Source organism: Nycticebus coucang, chromosome 9 (genome assembly GCF_027406575.1).
Source record: "Nycticebus coucang isolate mNycCou1 chromosome 9, mNycCou1.pri, whole genome shotgun sequence".
Classification (NCBI taxonomy): domain Eukaryota; kingdom Metazoa; phylum Chordata; class Mammalia; order Primates; family Lorisidae; genus Nycticebus; species Nycticebus coucang.
This window is the reverse complement of record NC_069788.1, coordinates 54,655,982-54,675,381: the sequence shown is the minus strand read 5'-3', so window position 1 is coordinate 54,675,381 and position 19,400 is coordinate 54,655,982. Positions and strand designations below refer to the sequence as shown.

Sequence of the window (19,400 nt, the reverse complement as noted above, 5' to 3'; positions counted from 1 at the left end):
TTTTTAAAAATGCTATTCAACAGCTCAGCCAGCTGACTCCACTTGTGATCTGAAAGGCAAGTTATTTTCTTCTTGTCTATTAGCGCTTTACTACTTACACTGAATGAACAGTTTAGAATGAAGTTCAGAGGGAGAAGGGACCAAGTGTCCTTCCCCGTGGCTGTTTGGGTTGTAGAGTATAAATATTTAAACCTTTAACTCCCAATAAAACAAAGAAGAGAAACTTTGCAGTGAAAAGGCAGCACTGTAACCTCATCACTTTCCAGGAGGCAGTCACACACTTCTTCTCTTTATTTTATTTAGAAATTATTGGTTTTAGAGCTAACCCTATAATACAGCTGAAAATGAAATACCCTCAGGATCTTTTCTCTGTTTAGTAAGTTCTCTATTAATGAAAATCTCTACAAAGCTTGAAATAAGTAGTTTTCTCTCTTATTCATAGAGAAAAGAGACACCCTGCCCTCCTTAAAAAGTTTACATTTTCCTGGTGTTTATATTTTACAGTCCAATATTTTTACCTTGTATCCATCATTGTCTCCTAAGTATCTTCTGCCTGAAGCATTTGTTAAACAAGTTGAGGCATTAACAAGTTTAAGATATAGAAAGTCCACATGGAAGAACAATCATGGTATAAATTATTATTACTCTGCCTTCTGGAGTACTGGATATCACACCTTCCTATGATTGCTATCCCAACAAATCTTTCTTTTAAAAATATCTGAAAAGGGGCCAGGAGCAGCAGCTCCTGCTTGTAATCTAGCATTTTGAGAGGCTGAGGCAGGAGGATTGGCCAGGAGTCCCAGATCAGCTTGAGCAAGATTGCTACTATAAATAAAAAAATTAGTTGGGCGTGGTGGCACCTGCCTGAACTCCCAGCTACTCAGGTAGCTGAGGCAAGAGAATGCTTGAGCCCAGGAATTTGAGGTTGTAATGAGCTAGACTGACACCACTGACTCTAGCCCAGGCAACAGAGTGAGACCCTGTCTCCAAAAAACTGAAACGAAACCATCTGAAAAGGATCAAGTAGATTGCTCTTTTTTCTTGAAGGGCACAAAATGAAGTAGTTTTTCAGTTTACAAAATCTGATCTGTCTAACAAGAAGGATAGAACAGTCCAGGCTTTCGGCACATCCCTCTTTCACTCTGGGTGTGCATATGCTTCGCCCTCTGGTATAATTTGGGAACCTGTTCCCTCCAAATCTCATGTTAAATAAAATTGGATTTCCAGTGTCAGAGGTAGGGCCTAGCAGGAGGTGTTTTGGTCATCAGGGAGGATCCCTTATGAAGGTTTGGTGCCCTTGCAGAAGTAATGAATGAGTTCTTGCTTTATGAGATGAGTTTTCATGAGAGCTGGCTGTTTAAGAGAGTGGGCTCTCTCTGCTCCCCTCTTGCCATATGACATGTCTGCTCCTCCTTCACCTTCTAGCACAATTGGAAGCTCCCGAAAGCCCTCGTTGGAAGCAGATGCCAGCACTATAGTCTGCAGAACTGGGGGCCAAATAAATCTCTTTTATTTATAAATTACTCAGCTTCAGGTATCCCTTTGCAGCAATGCAAAAGAGACTGGGACACCATGGTAGTCAGACAAGCACAGCCATGTTCCAGGATCCCCGGAAATCAGCACCTGATGCAGCCGGGAATGTACTGAGGGTCAAGGAAGTCCAAGAGTGTTTAAAATCCCACCAGCATGTGCATTTCTGTGTCCATTTTCTTCTCTCCATTTCCCCTTACTAGGACCAGTCACTAATCTTTTTCTTTCTCTCCAACTTTTCTCTGTCCTTCTTTGAAACAGTCACTTGAATTTGGCTACACTAACACCTTTTCTTTCTTTAAAAAACTCTTCTGAAATCAACTTAATTTTAAATATCTTAAACATGACAGCTTTTGGCAAATAATAAACAAAATTTAGCTATCCAAAAATAAATAAGAAGTTGAAGAAGTGCATGTTTGCTTAGCACAATAAAATGCAAGAAGCTTGGACAGATAAATCACATCTAATAAATATATTGGCTTGAATAAGTGAAGTGGTTTTATCAAGGGAAAGCAATATTTCCAATACATTTCAGATTTTGGTCATAACAACTACATATTTCTTTTTTTATTGTTAAGTTGCCGCACATACAATGGGTGTGCATATGTTAATATTTTCAGTTTTCAACTGAAGTCCTATAAAAGACACACTCTAGTTTGTCTTACACTATTCCTAAAAAGTTAAGACTTTACTGGCTGCTCATAACTATATTAAAGCAAACATTTAAAATATTCTACTTATGATATTGGGCCCCTTTTGGCAATGGCCTGATCAAAATAGGTTACTCTGAGGCCATAAATCAGAGGGGTGGATTGGGGGCTGAGACAGCCTGCATAGCTTTAATGCAATGTGCTATTTTAGTCTGTGCCCCTGAAATGACACTATCTCTTTGGCACCAGCCAAAGAAACCTTCCTAGATATCTATGGGAAGAGAATGTTTTGCAGTAATCCAAAGCAGAGGTCACACAGGCATGAATTAGGAGGTCTGTGTCTGCCCCAGACCTTGTAGAAGATGATTTCCAAGGAAAGCGTTTATGCAGGAATCCAGGGGGGAAATTGATCCAAGCAATCTTGGCAAATTGTTAAAGCAGAGTGACCCATTCTTTTCAACCCAGGAAATTAGGGCGGCATCTTCTCGCCCCTTTTCCACTCCATTACTTAGGTCTACTTGAGAGCCCCATATTTTTTCTTTTTGAGAAAGAGTCAACGTAGTTAAATAACCATGCTCGTATTTAGTTATGTGATGTAAAATACAGCATAATCAATCACACGAAAACTCCAACTCTTTCTAGCTGAGGGTCATACACTTTCATGTTCTATTTCTCTTACTTTTTCCATGGAAGACATGATCTAGCCAGTCTGAACTTTCAGTATTTATTGGTTTTATACATAATAATATTAATCTTTTTTTCCTCCTTTCTCTCTTCTTTATATAATTCAGGAGATAATGTCAAAATATACCAGATTATAACAGATTACATAATTATTTACTTATTTTTTGAATAAAACACTACCTTGGTTTTGTAAACAGTATACCTTAAAAGACAAAAGGAAGGCATCTATCCTAATTGCATTTTTTTTTTACAGTTACAATCTTCTTGCTCTTTTTTTGAGTTCCCCTTGAAAGGGAAAAAGTAGGGCAGCGCATGTGGCTCAGTGAGTAGGGTGCCGGCCCCATATACCAAGGGTGATGGGTTCGAACCTGGCCCCGGCCAAACTGCAACAATAACAACCAAAAAAAAAAAAAAAAAAAAAAAGAAAGGGAAAAAGTGCTGACTTACTTGGCTAAAGGAAAGGAGAGAGGCTTGTTTCAAATGTGAGCAGCCTGTTTCCAACCAGCTGGTTAGCTCTTGAGGAGCAACAGGCAGCTAATGCCTGAGGGGACTTCCTGTTGCCAGTTCATCTCCATCTGGGAGAGTTCCCCTCCTTTTGGGAAAGTGGAAACAACTTCCAAGTCAGTTATCCAGGATGGGAGAAGTATTCTCGTGCTGAGCTACACTGTACCAGCTCAGGGGAGCATTCAAAGATCTGGCAAAAGCTTTACAGTTTCTTGTGGTCTTTAAGGGAGATCTTAAAAGGTATGAAACTGTCCAGGGAATACAAAAGCCTGAGAAATATTTTGCACACACACTGTGAACTTGTGTTTTATTATTCTAGTCATTGCACTTGACAACAGATTACTGAGTAGTGCTGAAAATAGAGGCAGTGAGGGCTTGTGTTTCTAAGGAAAGAAGCAATTGCAGTTTTAACATGCACCAAGGAATAATTTTGGCTACTAAAATCTGACTGACCACCACCTGGTGAACCATTTCCTTCCCCACATGAATTCTATTCTGTTCTTGAAAGCAGGTTAAGGACCTACACTGTGAGTTGCCTTTTTTTTTTTTTTATTTTATCATCATCATCATCATCCTTAATTGTTATAGTTATCATTATCATCATTATCCACCCACTAATATTTCCACTAACATTCACCAGACTAGCTGTCAAGATTGGACAGTGCCAAAACAGTTGAAGACTCTTGCATTTGGTAAGTTGGAAACAACAATGGGAGAAGAGCTTCTAATTCTAACTATGGGTTTTTCAATACCTTGATAATCAAATCAATCATTTCCCCAGGAAAGATTAAGTTTACTTGATGGTAATCTCTTTCTGAACGACAAGATGATGTTGTTGTCAACGTTTGGAAAGCAATCGGGCTGTGTGTCTGAGAGAGAGAATGAATATGGAGGCCTGCGGTGTGGGGGTTGGATAGGTGACTGTATGACGTCTCTCTCTCCCCTCCCCCTTGCGTGCTCTCTCTCCCCTGTCTCTCCACACCCCTGTCTCTCTCTCTCTCTCTCACTAAACATATACAACCCTGCTAGAACAAGCGCAAAGTCACACACTAATGCTTTTTGGTTCTACGAACCTTAACATTTTCCTTAATCACGGAAGACAGTAAGGGAAGCTGCAGACAGGATCTAAGAAATACAGTTTAAAAAGTACACGGTGAGTATGACTCATTGTGTTTTCTTCCCAGATCTTTACATGGCTCATATATCTAAATGGATTTATATACACTTTTAACCAAATGAATCTCCATTTTAAACATGTGTTCCTGGAGGGGGAAAGTGACCTTTAAAAATGTGTCATTATAAGGAAATATAGTTTCCTTAATAATAAGATTTTGGGCATCCCTGTCTTTGTGTTAGAGGAAACTCATTGGCCACAAGCTTTGTATTTCTTAGGCATGTTACGTGGACTGAAAGCACTTAACATGCCTAGAACGAATATGAATTTTTCTAGGTAGATGTATGTCGCTATGCAGAAAAGACTAAGTAGTAGAAAGCTGGGGTTTTAAAGAAAAAGATTCCAGAAAACGTGTAATCAACTCTCTGGTTTCAGGTGAAGAAAGAGGTTCAAAGATGAGGTTAAATGATTTGCCTACGAGTCTCCAGCAGGGTAAGGATACCAACCAGGCTCTTAGCAACTTGTCCTGTTTGCTTCAGCTATTTGTACAATATAAAACCTCGGAAAAGTTATTCATAAATTGAAGTTCCATAAATAAGTCCTATTTTGAATCTACTAGGTTAACCAAACATGTGAAAAAAGTCACTATCCTATAAAACCATTTTTGTAGAAATACCGTAGGAAGTAGTACTTACTGAGCACCGACGGTACTTTCGGCACTATTCTAAACAGATTTCCCTGTAATCGCATTAAATGCACACACAGTCCTATGAGGTTTGCACTCCATTTAACAGGTGAGATAACTGAGGCACAGAGAGATGAAATAACCTGTTCAAGGTAACAAAGCAAATTAATTGGCAGGGCCCAGACAGTGCAACTCCAGAGCTGGAGCTCTTGACTATTTCCCCACGCAGAGCTCGATTAAAACGAGGCACCAGCTGGACACACTTTTGCATCAATTGTCAAACATGACCCATGACTCTGAAAACTGAATAAAAACACACTGGAGGTTTGCCTTACAAGGATTTTCTCTTTAATCTTTGGGTATTAAGTTAAGTGAGGTGATCAATTTGGAAAGCTTAAAGCAAATCACATTGACATGTGAGGCGAATTTGATGAAGCTTCTACAAAGATAATCTGTACAGCCTGCAAGGTGTTACTGTCCCATTTCACCACGGAGGAGACCAAGGTTAGGTCACACAGCCAGGATGAGGCAGAAGCAGAATTTGAATCTGAATCTTGTCTGACTCCCAACTCGATTCAACACCGTTGTTAGTAAGGTTAAATAATCATTTCGATCATCATGAAGGCTTAGGAGAGAGATTTTGGAGGTTCATCCAGCCCTACTTTGTCTTAACTCTTCTCTTTAGGGTGGGGCCGCACACAGTCCAGAGTGCAGTGTGTGGGTCTATAGATGGCGCTCGTTAGCACCACAGCTGCACGTCAAAGAGAAAAATACCTTTGGGCAAAGGACAGCGGGCTGGGTGTTTTGGCATGCTATTCCTGGAGAGAGGGGTGGGTGAATAATTATCAAATTATCCAATCTAGGCTTATCTTCATAGCTGTGAACATTTTTCAAATCCTAAAGGGAGTTAGTATCTAAGTAGATATAACCAGAGAAAACATCTTCAAGTAGAAATGAAAACTGAAGAATGAGGCTTAAGGTCACACTTCAAAGTAATGGTCACTCTAAATGCCTGTCACCAAAATAAAGCAATGGCTTGACAATCTGGCAAACAGGAGCGAAGCTCAAATAGATATTCTTCAAACTGATTTAAGTTCTGATAAAAACCCAAACTATGATTTTAATTATTTCTGTGGGTAGAACAAAATAATGGAAAGACAGACATCAAAAATTAACCATGCCTCTTGGGGGAGGGACACAATTGTAAGAAGGACTTTATCTAACAAATGCAAACATTGTAATCTAATTCTTTGTACTCTCAATTAACCTGAAATAATAATTTTTAAAAAGCATTAACAGTGGTTACCTCCTAGATGATTCGATTACAAAGGATTCTCATTATGTGATACTCTTTAATTTTTCTTGAATGAACTTGGATACCTGAGTAATTTTACCCTCTACACACACCCTTACCACTGCTCTTTTAAACAATTACTACAGCTTTTTTTTTTTTGTCTCTAAAGAAATTACTAGAAATGATTTCCTGTGGAAAATAATCAAATTCATGAGGTTAAGTCCAGATTCCCATTTAGTTAGTCAGTTTCACATTCTAGAAAAGCTCTTGCCTATGCCCAGTCTTATAGGCAGCATTCAAACATGACATCTGTTATTTATCTGATTAGCCATTTCAAATTGCAACCTGTACAGTCCAATCCCACTGCAGAGGTCAATTCATGGAACAGCAGTGAAATGGGAAGGGAAAACAAAGTAGTACCGGGCTTCAGCATCCCCACTTGGGAGAAAAGGAAAGGGAAAAGGGAATAGAGAGTTGGGTTGAACAGCAAGAGAGAGATGAATCCAGAGAGAGAGAGAGAGGTGATATAGAAGCTCAGATTAAAGCATTATGGTACCATGGAGAACCCCTCCTGGTCCATTTGGTCCCACTCCTACCCCAGCAGCCCTGCTGTATGCAAAGGACTGTGACAAACCTCCTTTAAGGTATTGGACCAGAGATAGCACAGAGAGGAACAGGAGAAAGACTTGGTATTATTTTCTCACCTAAACTAAGCCTTCATCTAGTCATGACTTTAAAAAGAAAAGTATTTGGAGGAACCCTGCCCTTTCCCACCCCTTGCCTCCTATTTTTTTGTTGCCTAAAGTGATTATGGGCAGGCACCACCTCATTCAGAATGCTTCCTGTCCATCATCTCAAAACACTCACATCCTTGCCCAAACCCAGCAAAATTTTCCAATCTTGTCAAAACAAAAGCAAAGCAGACCAGCATGGTTCCAGCCAAAAAAAGGACTTTACCTTCACCAAAAACATCCTCATCTTCATCGACCAGGAGCTGCTCAGCATCAAGAAACTGCATTTTGAGGAGGATAGAAGCACAGACAGCAAGCACAGTCTCAGCAGTGCCAGCGGCCACACTCCCAGCCCCAGCCGAGGTGATTTCCTTTCCTCGGTTGCCCAAGCCCCAGGGAGGGCAGCTTCCGCATCTGCTCTGAAGAAAGCCGTTTCATTCATATGAATAGGCTTCTTGAGCCTTTTGAAGAGTGAATCCCAGGTGGGGTAATTCTCACCCCTGAGAAGAAAACAACTCTTTGGAAGGGGGCTGCAGATCCGGTTGGATCTGAATACAGATATCACGCAAAGTTGGAGTGCAATGAATTCTATTTCAAAGCAACAACTTTCATATTTTCTTAGAGAGGAAGGTAGGATCTTAACTTTCTTGCTTATGAATTTGAACACAATGAGTAGTGTTGAAAGAGAGGGAGTTCACATTTCTCATATCTTGGTTTTGCTTCAATGACAATTTATCTGAAAGTAAAGCAAGCCACTTACGTTAAACCAAAGCAGGCATTTGGAGGACAGAGTTTTTATTTCACTCAGTAATAGTTGCATTTTCTTTTTTGCAAACCTCTTGCATTTGAGGATTGGAAACTACACAACATTTAAACCAAATTTAACAGAGATCGAGGCTTTCAGTGGCTTAATTAAATCTACAGCCAATGATTAGATAACTGGTTTTAGTTAAACAACTTCCATTTCACAATATTTACTCAGTTTGCTACTTCAGACTTTATTGTTAAAGGTGAAAGAAGAAAATGTAATTCAAAAAGCAGCTCCTCCCCATAGGGGGAGTAACCATCAGGGTTCCAGGTGAGTATCAGTGTCTGGCATCACCATATGAGATGCCAAAAGTGTGCTAAATTCTGTATTGCTGTGCCAACACAAATCTCTCTCAGTGATACTGACATTTCATTTGGGGGTTTCCCAGATCTCTCTGTTGTGTTCGTCTCTCAGGCAGTCAAAAGCTTAGAAAATTCTAATGGATATAACCATGAGGAGCTGATGACCTAGACATTGGCATTTGGCACTTTATTTACTGTGTGGTTTTGAAGAGACTCCCAGTGCCACCTTGTAAGCTGAGAAACTGTCCCCTCCTTTGGTAACTGCACCTCTGAAGTTGCTCCTGTTTCACTGAGTAAACATTGTGATCTCTAATTGCTCTCAACTGGGGCTGGAACTGTCCTTAAAGAAGAGCTTGGAAATGTATGGGGTGTTTTGGGTGGGACAATGCCCAGGAGTTATTGTCTTGGTGCTCAGGAGCCAGAGATGGCAAACTTCCTACAATATATGTGACAGTGTCTTCAAGGGGAGAACTATCTAGCTGTAAATGCCAGTAATGGCTCCCCTGGAGAAGTGCTGAGCTGCAGACAGTTGGAGCCGTCCCTTCCTCTCGCTCCCCTTGGCAGACCTACTTTCTGACCCTTCTATCACCCCCTACACCAGTGATTTTCAACAGATCTGAGGTAGCACACTAGTCTGCCTTGAAAGTTTTAAAGAACATTAATTAAATTATTTTTGAAAGAAGTTAAAAGTGCAGTAAGTATATTCTTAATTTTTTTACTCTTTTTTTGATCAACATAATTTAAGTGTGCCCTGGAAGTTTAACTATAGGTTCACGTGTGGTGTGAGATAAAAAAAAAAAAGTAAAAAAACACTGCCCTACTCTGATCTCCAATTGAATGATGTATTTTGAATCAAAGATTGCACTTAATTACAGAAATCAAATTATTTAAATTAAGCCCAAATATAGGGAACCGGGACTGGAGTTCCATTTTGTTTGGTTGGGATAAGAGGATGGGGGTCAATTTTGATCATCACTACATTTCTCAACCATTGCCCTGTGTCCTTGAATCTTCACAACTTCGTCCTGTCATACCGTTTTACAGAGGAAGCAATGGGGGCACTGAGAACTTGAATAACTTTCCTAAGGCCACATTGCTAATGGCTTTAGGAAAGCAGATGTAAGTGGTCTTAGTGGCAGATCTGACGACTCAGTGGTTCACTTCATTACCTCCTGTCTAGACAGCTTTTGGAACAGCTACAGACAATCTGGGCCACTGCAGCTTCCTGGTGGCCCCTGAGGATCCACACCACATCCCTACTCAGCACCTTGGAACCTCCAGGTTATCAGGGAAGCTTGGGCCCCGCCAGTCCACTTCAGTAAGTTAACGTAATCTCAGTAGGCCTATTTTCTGATCTTCAAGTGGGTGGAATTATGTCCCCTGCCAACATGCATAGGTTGGAGTCCTAACCCCTAGTGCCTCAGACTGTGACCTTATTTAGAAATAGGATCATTGAGGATATAATTAGTTAAGATGCGCTCATACCACAGTGGAGTAGGCTTGGTCCTTAATTTGTTATGACTGGTTTTCTCATAAAAAGGGGAGATTTAGACAAAGACATACACGGAACACAATGTGAAGAAGGAGACAGAGATTTACAAGCTAAAGGACGCCAAAGTTTGCCAGGAAACCACCAGAAGCTAGGGGAGAGGCCTGGAACAGATTCTCACATCCCTCAGAAGGAACCAACCCTGCCAACACCTTGATCTTGGACTTCAGACCTCCAGAACCGTGATGCAATAAATTGCTGTTGTATAAGCCACCCAGTTTTTGATACTTTGTTACAGTAGCCTTTGCAAACTAATACTCTTCCTCATCTGGCTTCTATTGAGGGTTAAATAGGATAATTCATGTAGAGGAATTGACACAGCATGTGGTGCACAGTAAATACCCAGTTACAATTATCCCACTTAGGGCATTTCTCTGCTGGAAGCCTTGATAGAGATAAAGAATGAGCAATCATCATGCTGTCTACAGAATCTCAATAACCCTTAGGATGTTCCTCTTGGTTTCCTCTCCTCCAATTTAGATACCTTAAAAATGCACCTAACATCTCAAAAAACAAATCACAAACGCCACCAGAACTCCTTTAAAGTAGGGAATATAGAAAACACGGGCCTTGCTCTCTAAAGTTTGTAATGACCTCAGAGAGATAAGGCATACATTCACAATGTGTTAACTAAGGGAGTTTATCTATAATAAAACTATAGATTCAGGGTGGCGCCTGTGGCTCAGAGGAGTAGGGCACCATCCCCATATGCCAAAGGTGGTGGGTTCAAACCCAGCCCTGGCCAAAAACTACAAAAAACCCAAAACGAAACAAAACAACAACAAAAAAATACCCTATAGATGCATGCCTAAATGTGGATGAGTTTTGAATCAAAATAGATGTTTAAAAGGTCTCAGAAAGTTATAAATAGTATGATTATATTTCTACAAGTGTCTGAAATGAAAATAAATATATAACTAATAGCTATAGCACTTTATAGTGCCAGCAACAGTTCTAAATGCCATTTAATTCTTCACTTAACTCTTATACCAATCCTATGATATAGGTATATTTGTTAATAAACAAATTTTACTTAAGGCTTAAGAAGTGAAATGAAAAAAGGAAGGATGAATCTGTCTGAGATAACTATTTTTTTTTTTTTTGCAGTTTTTGGCAGGGGCTGGGTTTGAACCTGCCACCTCCTGCATATGGGGCGGCGCCCTACTCCTTTGAGCCACAGGCACCACCCAACTATTTTTCTTTTTTTTTTTTTTGAGACAGAGTCTCAAGCTTTCACCCTGGGTAGTGCCATGGCATCATAGCTCACAGCAACCTCAATTCTTGGGCTTAAGCGATTCTCTTGCTTTAGCCTCCCAAGTAGCTGGGACAACAGGTGCCCGCCACAACGTCCAGCTATTTTTTGGTTGTAGTTGTCATTGTTGTTTAGCAGATCCGGGCCAGTTTCGGACCTACTACCCTAGGCCTCCAACTGAGCTACAGATGCCGCCCTGAGATAACTATTTGGATCAAAGGCTGATGTGTGCAAACTGGGGTAAAATATTTGGGACTAAGTTTAACAACAGAACTTCCCCAAGGGCATAAGCATAGGAACATGGTATAGCTTCTATACCCTTAAACAGTCAGTGTCCACTTGGTGCCATACTATGTCTGTGAATAACAAACTTATGCAAGGCTTGGTCCTCACTTTGAGACAATTTACTCACCCATTCCCATTCATTTGAAAAATAATAATGAGTACCTATTATATTTTAGATTTAGTGGGAAACATTTCAGTAAATGTGCAAGTGACTGTGCGTGTGTTGTGTTGAACTTATGAAAGTCAAACATAGTAATATTTTTTGTGGTATGAGAACTAAAGTTATCATGATCATCAATTTTTTATTAATTTTAAACATTTCTACATGTTTTTCTGGGTTTTTGTTTGTTTTGTTTCTTCTTCTCCCCCCCCCCCCTTTTTTAAGTAAACTACCTGTGAAGCACCTAATGGAAGAAACCACACTGGGGGGGAAATACAGGGTGGCCATAAAATTCACGTGCAATGTAACTATTTAAATTGCATACAGGCTTTATGACCGCCCTGTATCATCATCCAGTGTGGTGGGCTTTCATTCCAACAGGAGAGCTTCACAATCTTCTCTCTACTTCTGGAGAATTTCTCCCATTCCCTTCAGGAAGTGTTTTTAAATACCTGCTTTTAAGATACACAAACTTTAGAACAGGAGAAATAATCTGAAATACTTAGGGGTAACATGCCCAGAAACAGAAAGGAGAACCAAGTAGGAGAGAGGAATTGAAACTGTGAGGAGTGGTTGGAATCAAGAAAAAGAGGGTGAAAGAACCACAGAGCTAGAAATAATCTTATCTTTGGGCAACTTTACCATTAAAGATGCACATAAATGTGTCTAGCTGTAAAATGCTGTGTCGGAAGACCTGGGACTAAAGAAACATGATTTTATAGTGTTCCAGCTTTCATGTTGCAAAGAGGAGGTACTAACCCCTAGGGATAACAACCTTCTTGCTTACCTCCCCCAGCCTCAGGGACATCTTTATGCTGCACAAGTCATACTCAGAGTCACTTACTAAGGTAGCTGGAAAAGCCTGCGGGACCAATGAACAAAGCTCTGGATTGCTTTCTTCAATGGAACTCAAGACTTGAGGGTGAATGCGCCTGAATGCATCTATTCCTTCCACTTGGGAAAGAAGAGCCCAGCAAAAAAAAGGTCCTTGTGGCAAGACTCACCTTGGGTCTGGTTGGCAAGATCAGAACGATGGGCTAGAGGTATGATTGCTCAGAGTAGTTACTTTGCAACTAGAAATTTTTTTTTTAGTAACATAAAAAGGCAGTGGTTCTGGGATTTGACAGGACCGAGTTTCCATCCTGGCTTTGCTAACTTTTTGACTAAAGTTAAAGCTTTAGAAGAGTTCCCAGGGATTACTGAGCAGTCTTCCCCTCCTCCCCCTTTTTAACCTCAAGACTACTTTCTTGCTAGGGAGCCACAGAAAGTGGCAGATGGAGTGGAGAGAGAATACATGAGAAATAAACTTTGGGAAGGTAGAAAGAAACAATGTTCCACATCTGCGAAGAGATCTGGGGAGAGTTTAGGGGGAATTACAACCCTTCCTCCCAGTCTGTGACCCCGGACCCAGAGAACATCTCTGTCCACAAAAAGAAGGCCAGATGAGAAGGAATAACTTTTTCAACTTTGAAAAGCAGACATACAACTTACCCCATCCTGAATCTTATGATAGGAGATTGCTTTGTGATATATAAACCACTGGATGCCAAAGCAAGGGACAGTCTGAAATATTGTTATTGAAAAAGCAAATGACATTAAATGACTGATACTTGATCCTTTGGCAAATCACAGGCTTTCTAATTGTTTGTTTTCAAAGAATTGAGGGAAGATTTCACTGAGTTGTTACCAATAGATCAATAACCCATTTTTTTGATAATAATTTATGTGATTTTTGGCATGCAATTGAGAAAGGTTCAAAGAATCATTGATATCAGAGAAATGGTGACATAAGAACTTTTACAAAGACTCTCTTCCATAATAAGTAATAAGAAACGCTGGAATAAATGGTCAGTATCAAGTTTTTCAGAACTCTGGAAATAAAACAAAGGCTTGTAGCAATTCAGGGAGCATTTATTCAAGAAAAAATTGGCTAAGTATCAATAAAACAGAGAGTTTCTTTTTGTTAAACTACACCCCTCTCTATCTCTGTGGGCCTTGAAAACCAACATCTTGCAATCATGGTGAAAACCAGCAGCCTCGCACTAGAGTGGTTAGAGAACGGGGTTGGAGCTTCTTTGAAGCTCCATTGGCAGAAAATTGTCATTATTTGACCTGGCTGGTAGTTCCCTACAAGAAGACTTCATTTGTAAGGCTATCTTTATTTAACTTGACTTAATGCTGCCCAGGGTGAACAGTCTTTACCTGAGGGTGTTTGTTGAAAACAAATCAGAGGTGATTTTTGAATATTGCAGCTACCTCAGGCAGTGAGTAAGAGTTGGGGACAAACAAAAACAATAGGCTAACCAAAAAGCTCAAAAGGCAAAGTTAGGGAATGGATGCCCATAGGGGGCTTTAAAAAGCTCTATCCTGGGATTGGATTAAAGATGGCGACCAAGTAACAGCTTCCCTGCAACTGGGCACGGTCAGTCTGGGGAGACAAGACTCCAGATATCTCTGGCTGGTGAGATCTGCCTATAATCATCCCTTTGAGGATACAAGGAGTCAGCAAGGGACTTCTGGACCCCAAGAGGAGGACAAAAGCAGTGGGAAACTGGCAAGGGGTTGCATGTGTTCGATTGACCTAATCACACCGGCAACCGTGAGTACAAGCAGCAGTGAGACTGCAAACTGGAAAGGCCTTACCTGTGAACTGTTTCGGTGTTTTTGGACTTGGCACTCAGTTGAACTGCCTTGGGGAGAGCTTAGGCAGGAGTGCGGAGAACTTTGGACATTGTCTGGGGCCCCAGACAGAGCCACTGAGCTGGGCTGCAGGGAGCCACTGTGTGAGAGAACTGCCCTGGCAAGCTCCGCCCTCAGGGTCCCAGAGCAAGAAGCTGGTGGGACCTAGTAACCTAGCAACTGAGCAGCCTAAAGGCGGGGACTGAGCTGCCTTACAGCCTTAACCCTTAGGGGCTGAGTGAGATGGTTTTGGCACACTGGAGGCTAGGGCTGTTGCCCTGGGTAGAGTGCCGTGGTGTCACAGCCCATAGCAACCTCAAATTCCTGGGCTAGGTGTTGCCTGGACCTCCATAAGATCTGTGCCATGACCCCGCACCAACCGGGCCTCCGCATGCCCTGACCAGGAACTGCGGGAGCCATGCAATGCTGCGTCCTCCCTCCTGTGTCCTCCCAGTCTCCACACTGGCCCGCTCATCTGGCCAGGGATACTGGTAGCTGCATGCCCTCTGGAACCCTCCCTGCCTCTACACAGAGCCCTTCTTCTGGCCAGAGACTGCTGGAGCCTTGGGCTCTCTGTGCCAAAGTCATTGGGTGCCAGGCACTCCCAGAACTGTGTGCACCACCTCCCACCCTGTTGCTGGATATGGGTGTGTCACACGCCGGAGCTGCTTCCACAACAGAACTCCCTAGCTGAAGCAGCCCCAGAGGAACTACATAGGGTCACTCCCTACAAAGATCAAGCAACAATACAGTGATCCCGCTGGGATCTCATCTTGGAGAGACACCTACCCAACTCTGAGGACAGCCAGAGGCAATGGTGAAAAATAATCATGAGGTGAAATCAACAGAAAAACTCTGGCAATATGAACAATCAGAGTAGATCAACTCCCCCAAGGATCAATGGGGCAGACACAGCACAAGATCCCATGCACAAACAAATAGCTGAGATGTCAGAAATCCAATTCAGAATCTGGATAGCAAATAAGATTGAATTAGAACTCCAAGCAGTAACCCAAAAGATATCTCAAGAATTCAACAAATTCAAAGACCAAATGACCAAAGATTGTGACACATTGAGACAAGAAGTTGCACCACTCAAAGATCTGAGAAACAGAGTAGAATCCCTCAGTAACAGAATGGAGCAAGCAGAAGAAAGGATTTATGACATTGAAGACAAAGTTTTCGAACGCTCCCAAACTCTCAAAGAGGATGAGAAATGGAGGGCAAAAACAGATTACTCTCTCAGAGAGCTCTGGGATAATTCAAAGAAAACTAATATTCGTCTTATAGGGATCCCCGAAAGCGACGAAGTGGCTTCACAAGGCACAGAGTCTGTTCTCCATGAGATTATGAAGGAGAACTTTCCAGACATGCTAAGAGATTCTGAAATTCAGATAGCAGACAGTTTCAGAACTCCAGCATGACTCAACCTGAATAAGACATCCCCCAGACACATCATAATCAATTTCACTAAAGTTAATATGAAGGAGAAAATTCTGAAAGCTGCCAGATGAAAGAAAACCATTACCTACAAGGGAAAGAATATTAGAATAACTGCAGATCTCTCTGCTGAAACCTTTCAAGCTAGAAGAGGATGGTCATCGACTTTTAATCTCCTAAAACAAAATAACTTTCAACCCAGGATCCTATACCCAGCCAAACTGAGTTTCATTTATGATGGAGAAATTAAGTACTTGGATGACATTCACATGTTGAAGAAATTTGCGATAACTAAACCAGCTCTCCAGGATATTCTCAGACCTATCCTCCATAAAGACCAGCATAATCCTCCACCACAAAAGTAAACCCACCCAGAAAATTTTGATCAAATTCCAACTTCCACAGTCGCAAAAGGATTAAAAATGTCCACTGGACTCTTGAAAGGCTTATCAATATTCTCAATTAATGTGAATGGTTTAAACTAAAGAGGCACAGGTTGGCTGACTGGATACAAAAGCTCAAGCCAGATATCTTCTGCATACAAGAATCGCATCTTACATTAAAAGACAGATATAGACTCAAGGTGAAGAAATGGTCATCTATATTCCAGGCAAATGGAAAGCAGAAAAAAAGCAGGCATTGCAATCCTGTTCACAGATGCAATAGGCTTTAAACCAACCAAAATAATTAAGGATAAGGATGGACACTTCATATTTGTTAAAGGTAATACTCAATTTGATGAGATCTCTATTATTAATATTTATGCACCCAACCAGAACGCACCTCAATTTATAAGACAAACTCTAACAGACACGAGCAACTCAATTTCCTCCACTTCCATAGTAGTTGGAGATTTTAACACCCCTTTAGCAGTGCTGGATAGATCCTCCAAAAAGAAGCTAAGCAAAGAAATTTTAGATTTAAACTCAACCATTCAACATCTGGACTTAATGGACATCTACAGAACAATTCATTCCAACAAAACTGAATTCACATACTTCTCATCAGCCCACGGAACATACTCAAAATTGACCACATCCTAGGCCACAAATCTAACCTCAGCAAATTTAAAAAAATAGAAATTATTCCTTCCATCTTCTCAGGCCATCATGGAATAAAAGTTGAACTCAATAACAACAGGAACCTGCATACCCATACAAGAACATGGAAGCTAAACAACCTTATGCTGAAGGATAGATGGGTTATAGATGAGATTAAGAAGGAAATCACCAAATTTTTGGAACTAAACAACAATCAAGACACGAATTACCAGAACCTCTGGGATACTGCAAAGGCAGTCCTAAGAGGGAAATTTATAGCACTGCAAGCCTTCCTCAAGAAAACGGAAAGAGAGGAAGTTAATAACTTAATGGGACATCTCAAGCAACTGGAGAAGGAAGAACGCTCCAACCCCAAACCCAGCAGAAGAAAAGAAATAACCAAAATCAGAGCAGAGCTAAATGAAATTGAAAACAAAAGAATTATATAACAGATCAATAAATCTGGTTTTTTGAAAAGATCAATAAAATAGATAAACCTTTGGCCAACCTAACCAGGAAAAAAAGAGTAAAATCTCTAATTTCATCAATCAGAAATGGTAAAGATGAAATAACAACAGACCCCTCAGAAATTCAAAAAATCCTTAACGAATACTACAAGAAACTCTACTCTCAGAAACACGAAAATCTGAAAGAAATAGACCAATACCTGGAAGTATGCCACCTACCAGGACTTAGCCAGAATGATGGTGAAATGTTGAACAGGCCTATATCAAGTTCTGAAATAGCATCAACTATACAAAATCTCCCTAAAAAGAAAAGCCCAGGACCAGATGGCTTTACGTCAGAATTCTACCAAACCTTTAAAGAAGAACTAGTACCTATACTAACTAAACCTCTTCCAAAATATAGAAAAAGAAGGAATATTACCCAACACATTCTATGAAGCAAACATCACCTTGATACCCAAACCAGGGAAAGACCCAACAAGAAAAGAAAATTATAGACCAACATCACTAATGAATATTGATGCTAAAATACTCAATAAGATCCTAACAAACAGAATCCAACAACACATCAAAAAAATTATACACCATGACCAAGTCGGATTTATCCCAGGGTCTCAAGGCTGGTTCAATATATGTAAATCTATAAATGTAATTCAACACATAAACAAACTAAAAAATAAGGACCATATGATTCTTTCAATTGATGCAGAAAAAGCTTTTGATAATATCCAGCATCCCTTCATGATCAGAACACTGAAGAAAATTGGTATAGAAGGGACATTTCTTAAACTAATAGAGGCCATCTATAGCAAACTCACAGCCAATATCGTATTGAATGGAGTTAAATTGAAATAATTTCCACTTAGATCAGGAACCAGGCAAGGTTGTCCATTGTTTCCATTGCTCTTTAACATTATGATGGAAGTTTTAGCCATCGCAATTAGGGAAGAAAAGGCGATCAAGGGTATCCACATAGGGTCAGAAGAGATCAAACTCTCACTCTTCGCAGATGACATGATCGTACATCTGGAAAACTCTAGGGATTCTACTACAAAACTTTTAGAAGTGTTCAAGGAATACAGCAAAGTCTCAGGCTACAAAATCAATACCCATAAATCTGTAGCCTTTATATATACCAACAATAGCCAAGCTGAAAAAGCAGTCAAGAACTCTATTCCTTTCATAGTAGTGCCAAAGAAGATGAAATATTTGGGAGTTTACCTAAAAAAGGATGTGAAAAATCTATACAAAGAGAACTACGAAACCTTAAGAAAAGAAATAGCTGAAGATGTTAACAGATGGAAAACATACCATGCTCACGGCTGGGAAGAATCAACATTGTTAAAATGTCCATAATACCCAAAGCAATATACAATTTTAATGTAATTCCTATTAAAGCTCCATTGTCATATTTTAAAGATCTTGAAAAAATAATACTTCGTTTTATATGGAATCAGAAAAAACCTTGAATAGCCAAAACATTACTCAGCAATAAAAACAAAGCAGGAGGAATCACGCTACCAGACCTCAGACTGTACTATAAATTGATAGTGATCAAAACAGCATGGTACTGGCACAAAAGCAGAGAAGTAGATGTCTGGAACAGAATAGAGAATCAAGAGATGAATCCAGCTACTTACTGATATTTGATGTTTGACAAGCCAATTAAAAACATTCAGTGGGGAAAAGATTCCCTATTTAACAAATGGTGCTGGGTAAACTGGCTGGTAACCTGTAGAAGATTGAAACTGGACCCACACCTTTCACCGTTAACTAAGATAGACTCTCACTGGATAAAAGATTTAAACTTAAAACATGAAACTATAAAAATACTTGAAGAAAGTGCAGGGAAAACTCTTGAAGGAATTGGCCTGGGTGAATATTTTATGAGGAGGACTCCCCAGTCAATTGAAGCAGTATCAAAAATACACTACTGGGACCTGATCAAACTAAAAAGCTTCTGCACAGCCAACAACACAGTAAGTAGAGCAAACAGCCAGCCCTCAGAATGGGAGAAAATATTTGCAGGTTATACCTCCGATAAACATCTGATAACTAGAATCCACAGGGAACTCAAATGTATTAGCAAGAAAAGAACACATGATCCCATCACAGGGTGGGAAAGGGACTTGAAGAGAAACTTCTCTAAAGAAGACAGACGCACGATCTACAAACACATGAAAAAAAGCTCATCATCCTTAATCATCAGAGAAATACAAATCAAAA

At 40.3% G+C, this 19,400-nt stretch overlaps 1 protein-coding gene across 3 annotated transcripts in view; it reads right to left on the bottom strand.

Annotated features, from left to right (window-relative positions):
* Positions 1-19,400, bottom strand: part of RIPOR2 (RHO family interacting cell polarization regulator 2) — a 269,719-nt gene that overhangs the window by 130,452 nt on the left and 119,867 nt on the right. Inside the window, exon 1 of one of the 3 annotated variants that reach the window (XM_053602053.1) lies at positions 7,419-7,635. The exons of the other annotated variants lie outside the window; for them this stretch is intronic. Within the exon in view, the coding sequence (XP_053458028.1) occupies positions 7,419-7,479 (61 nt within the window). The 5' untranslated portion in view covers positions 7,480-7,635. Of the gene's footprint in view, positions 1-7,418; positions 7,636-19,400 lie in introns of those variants that run through there. 3 annotated transcript variants of the gene reach the window in all.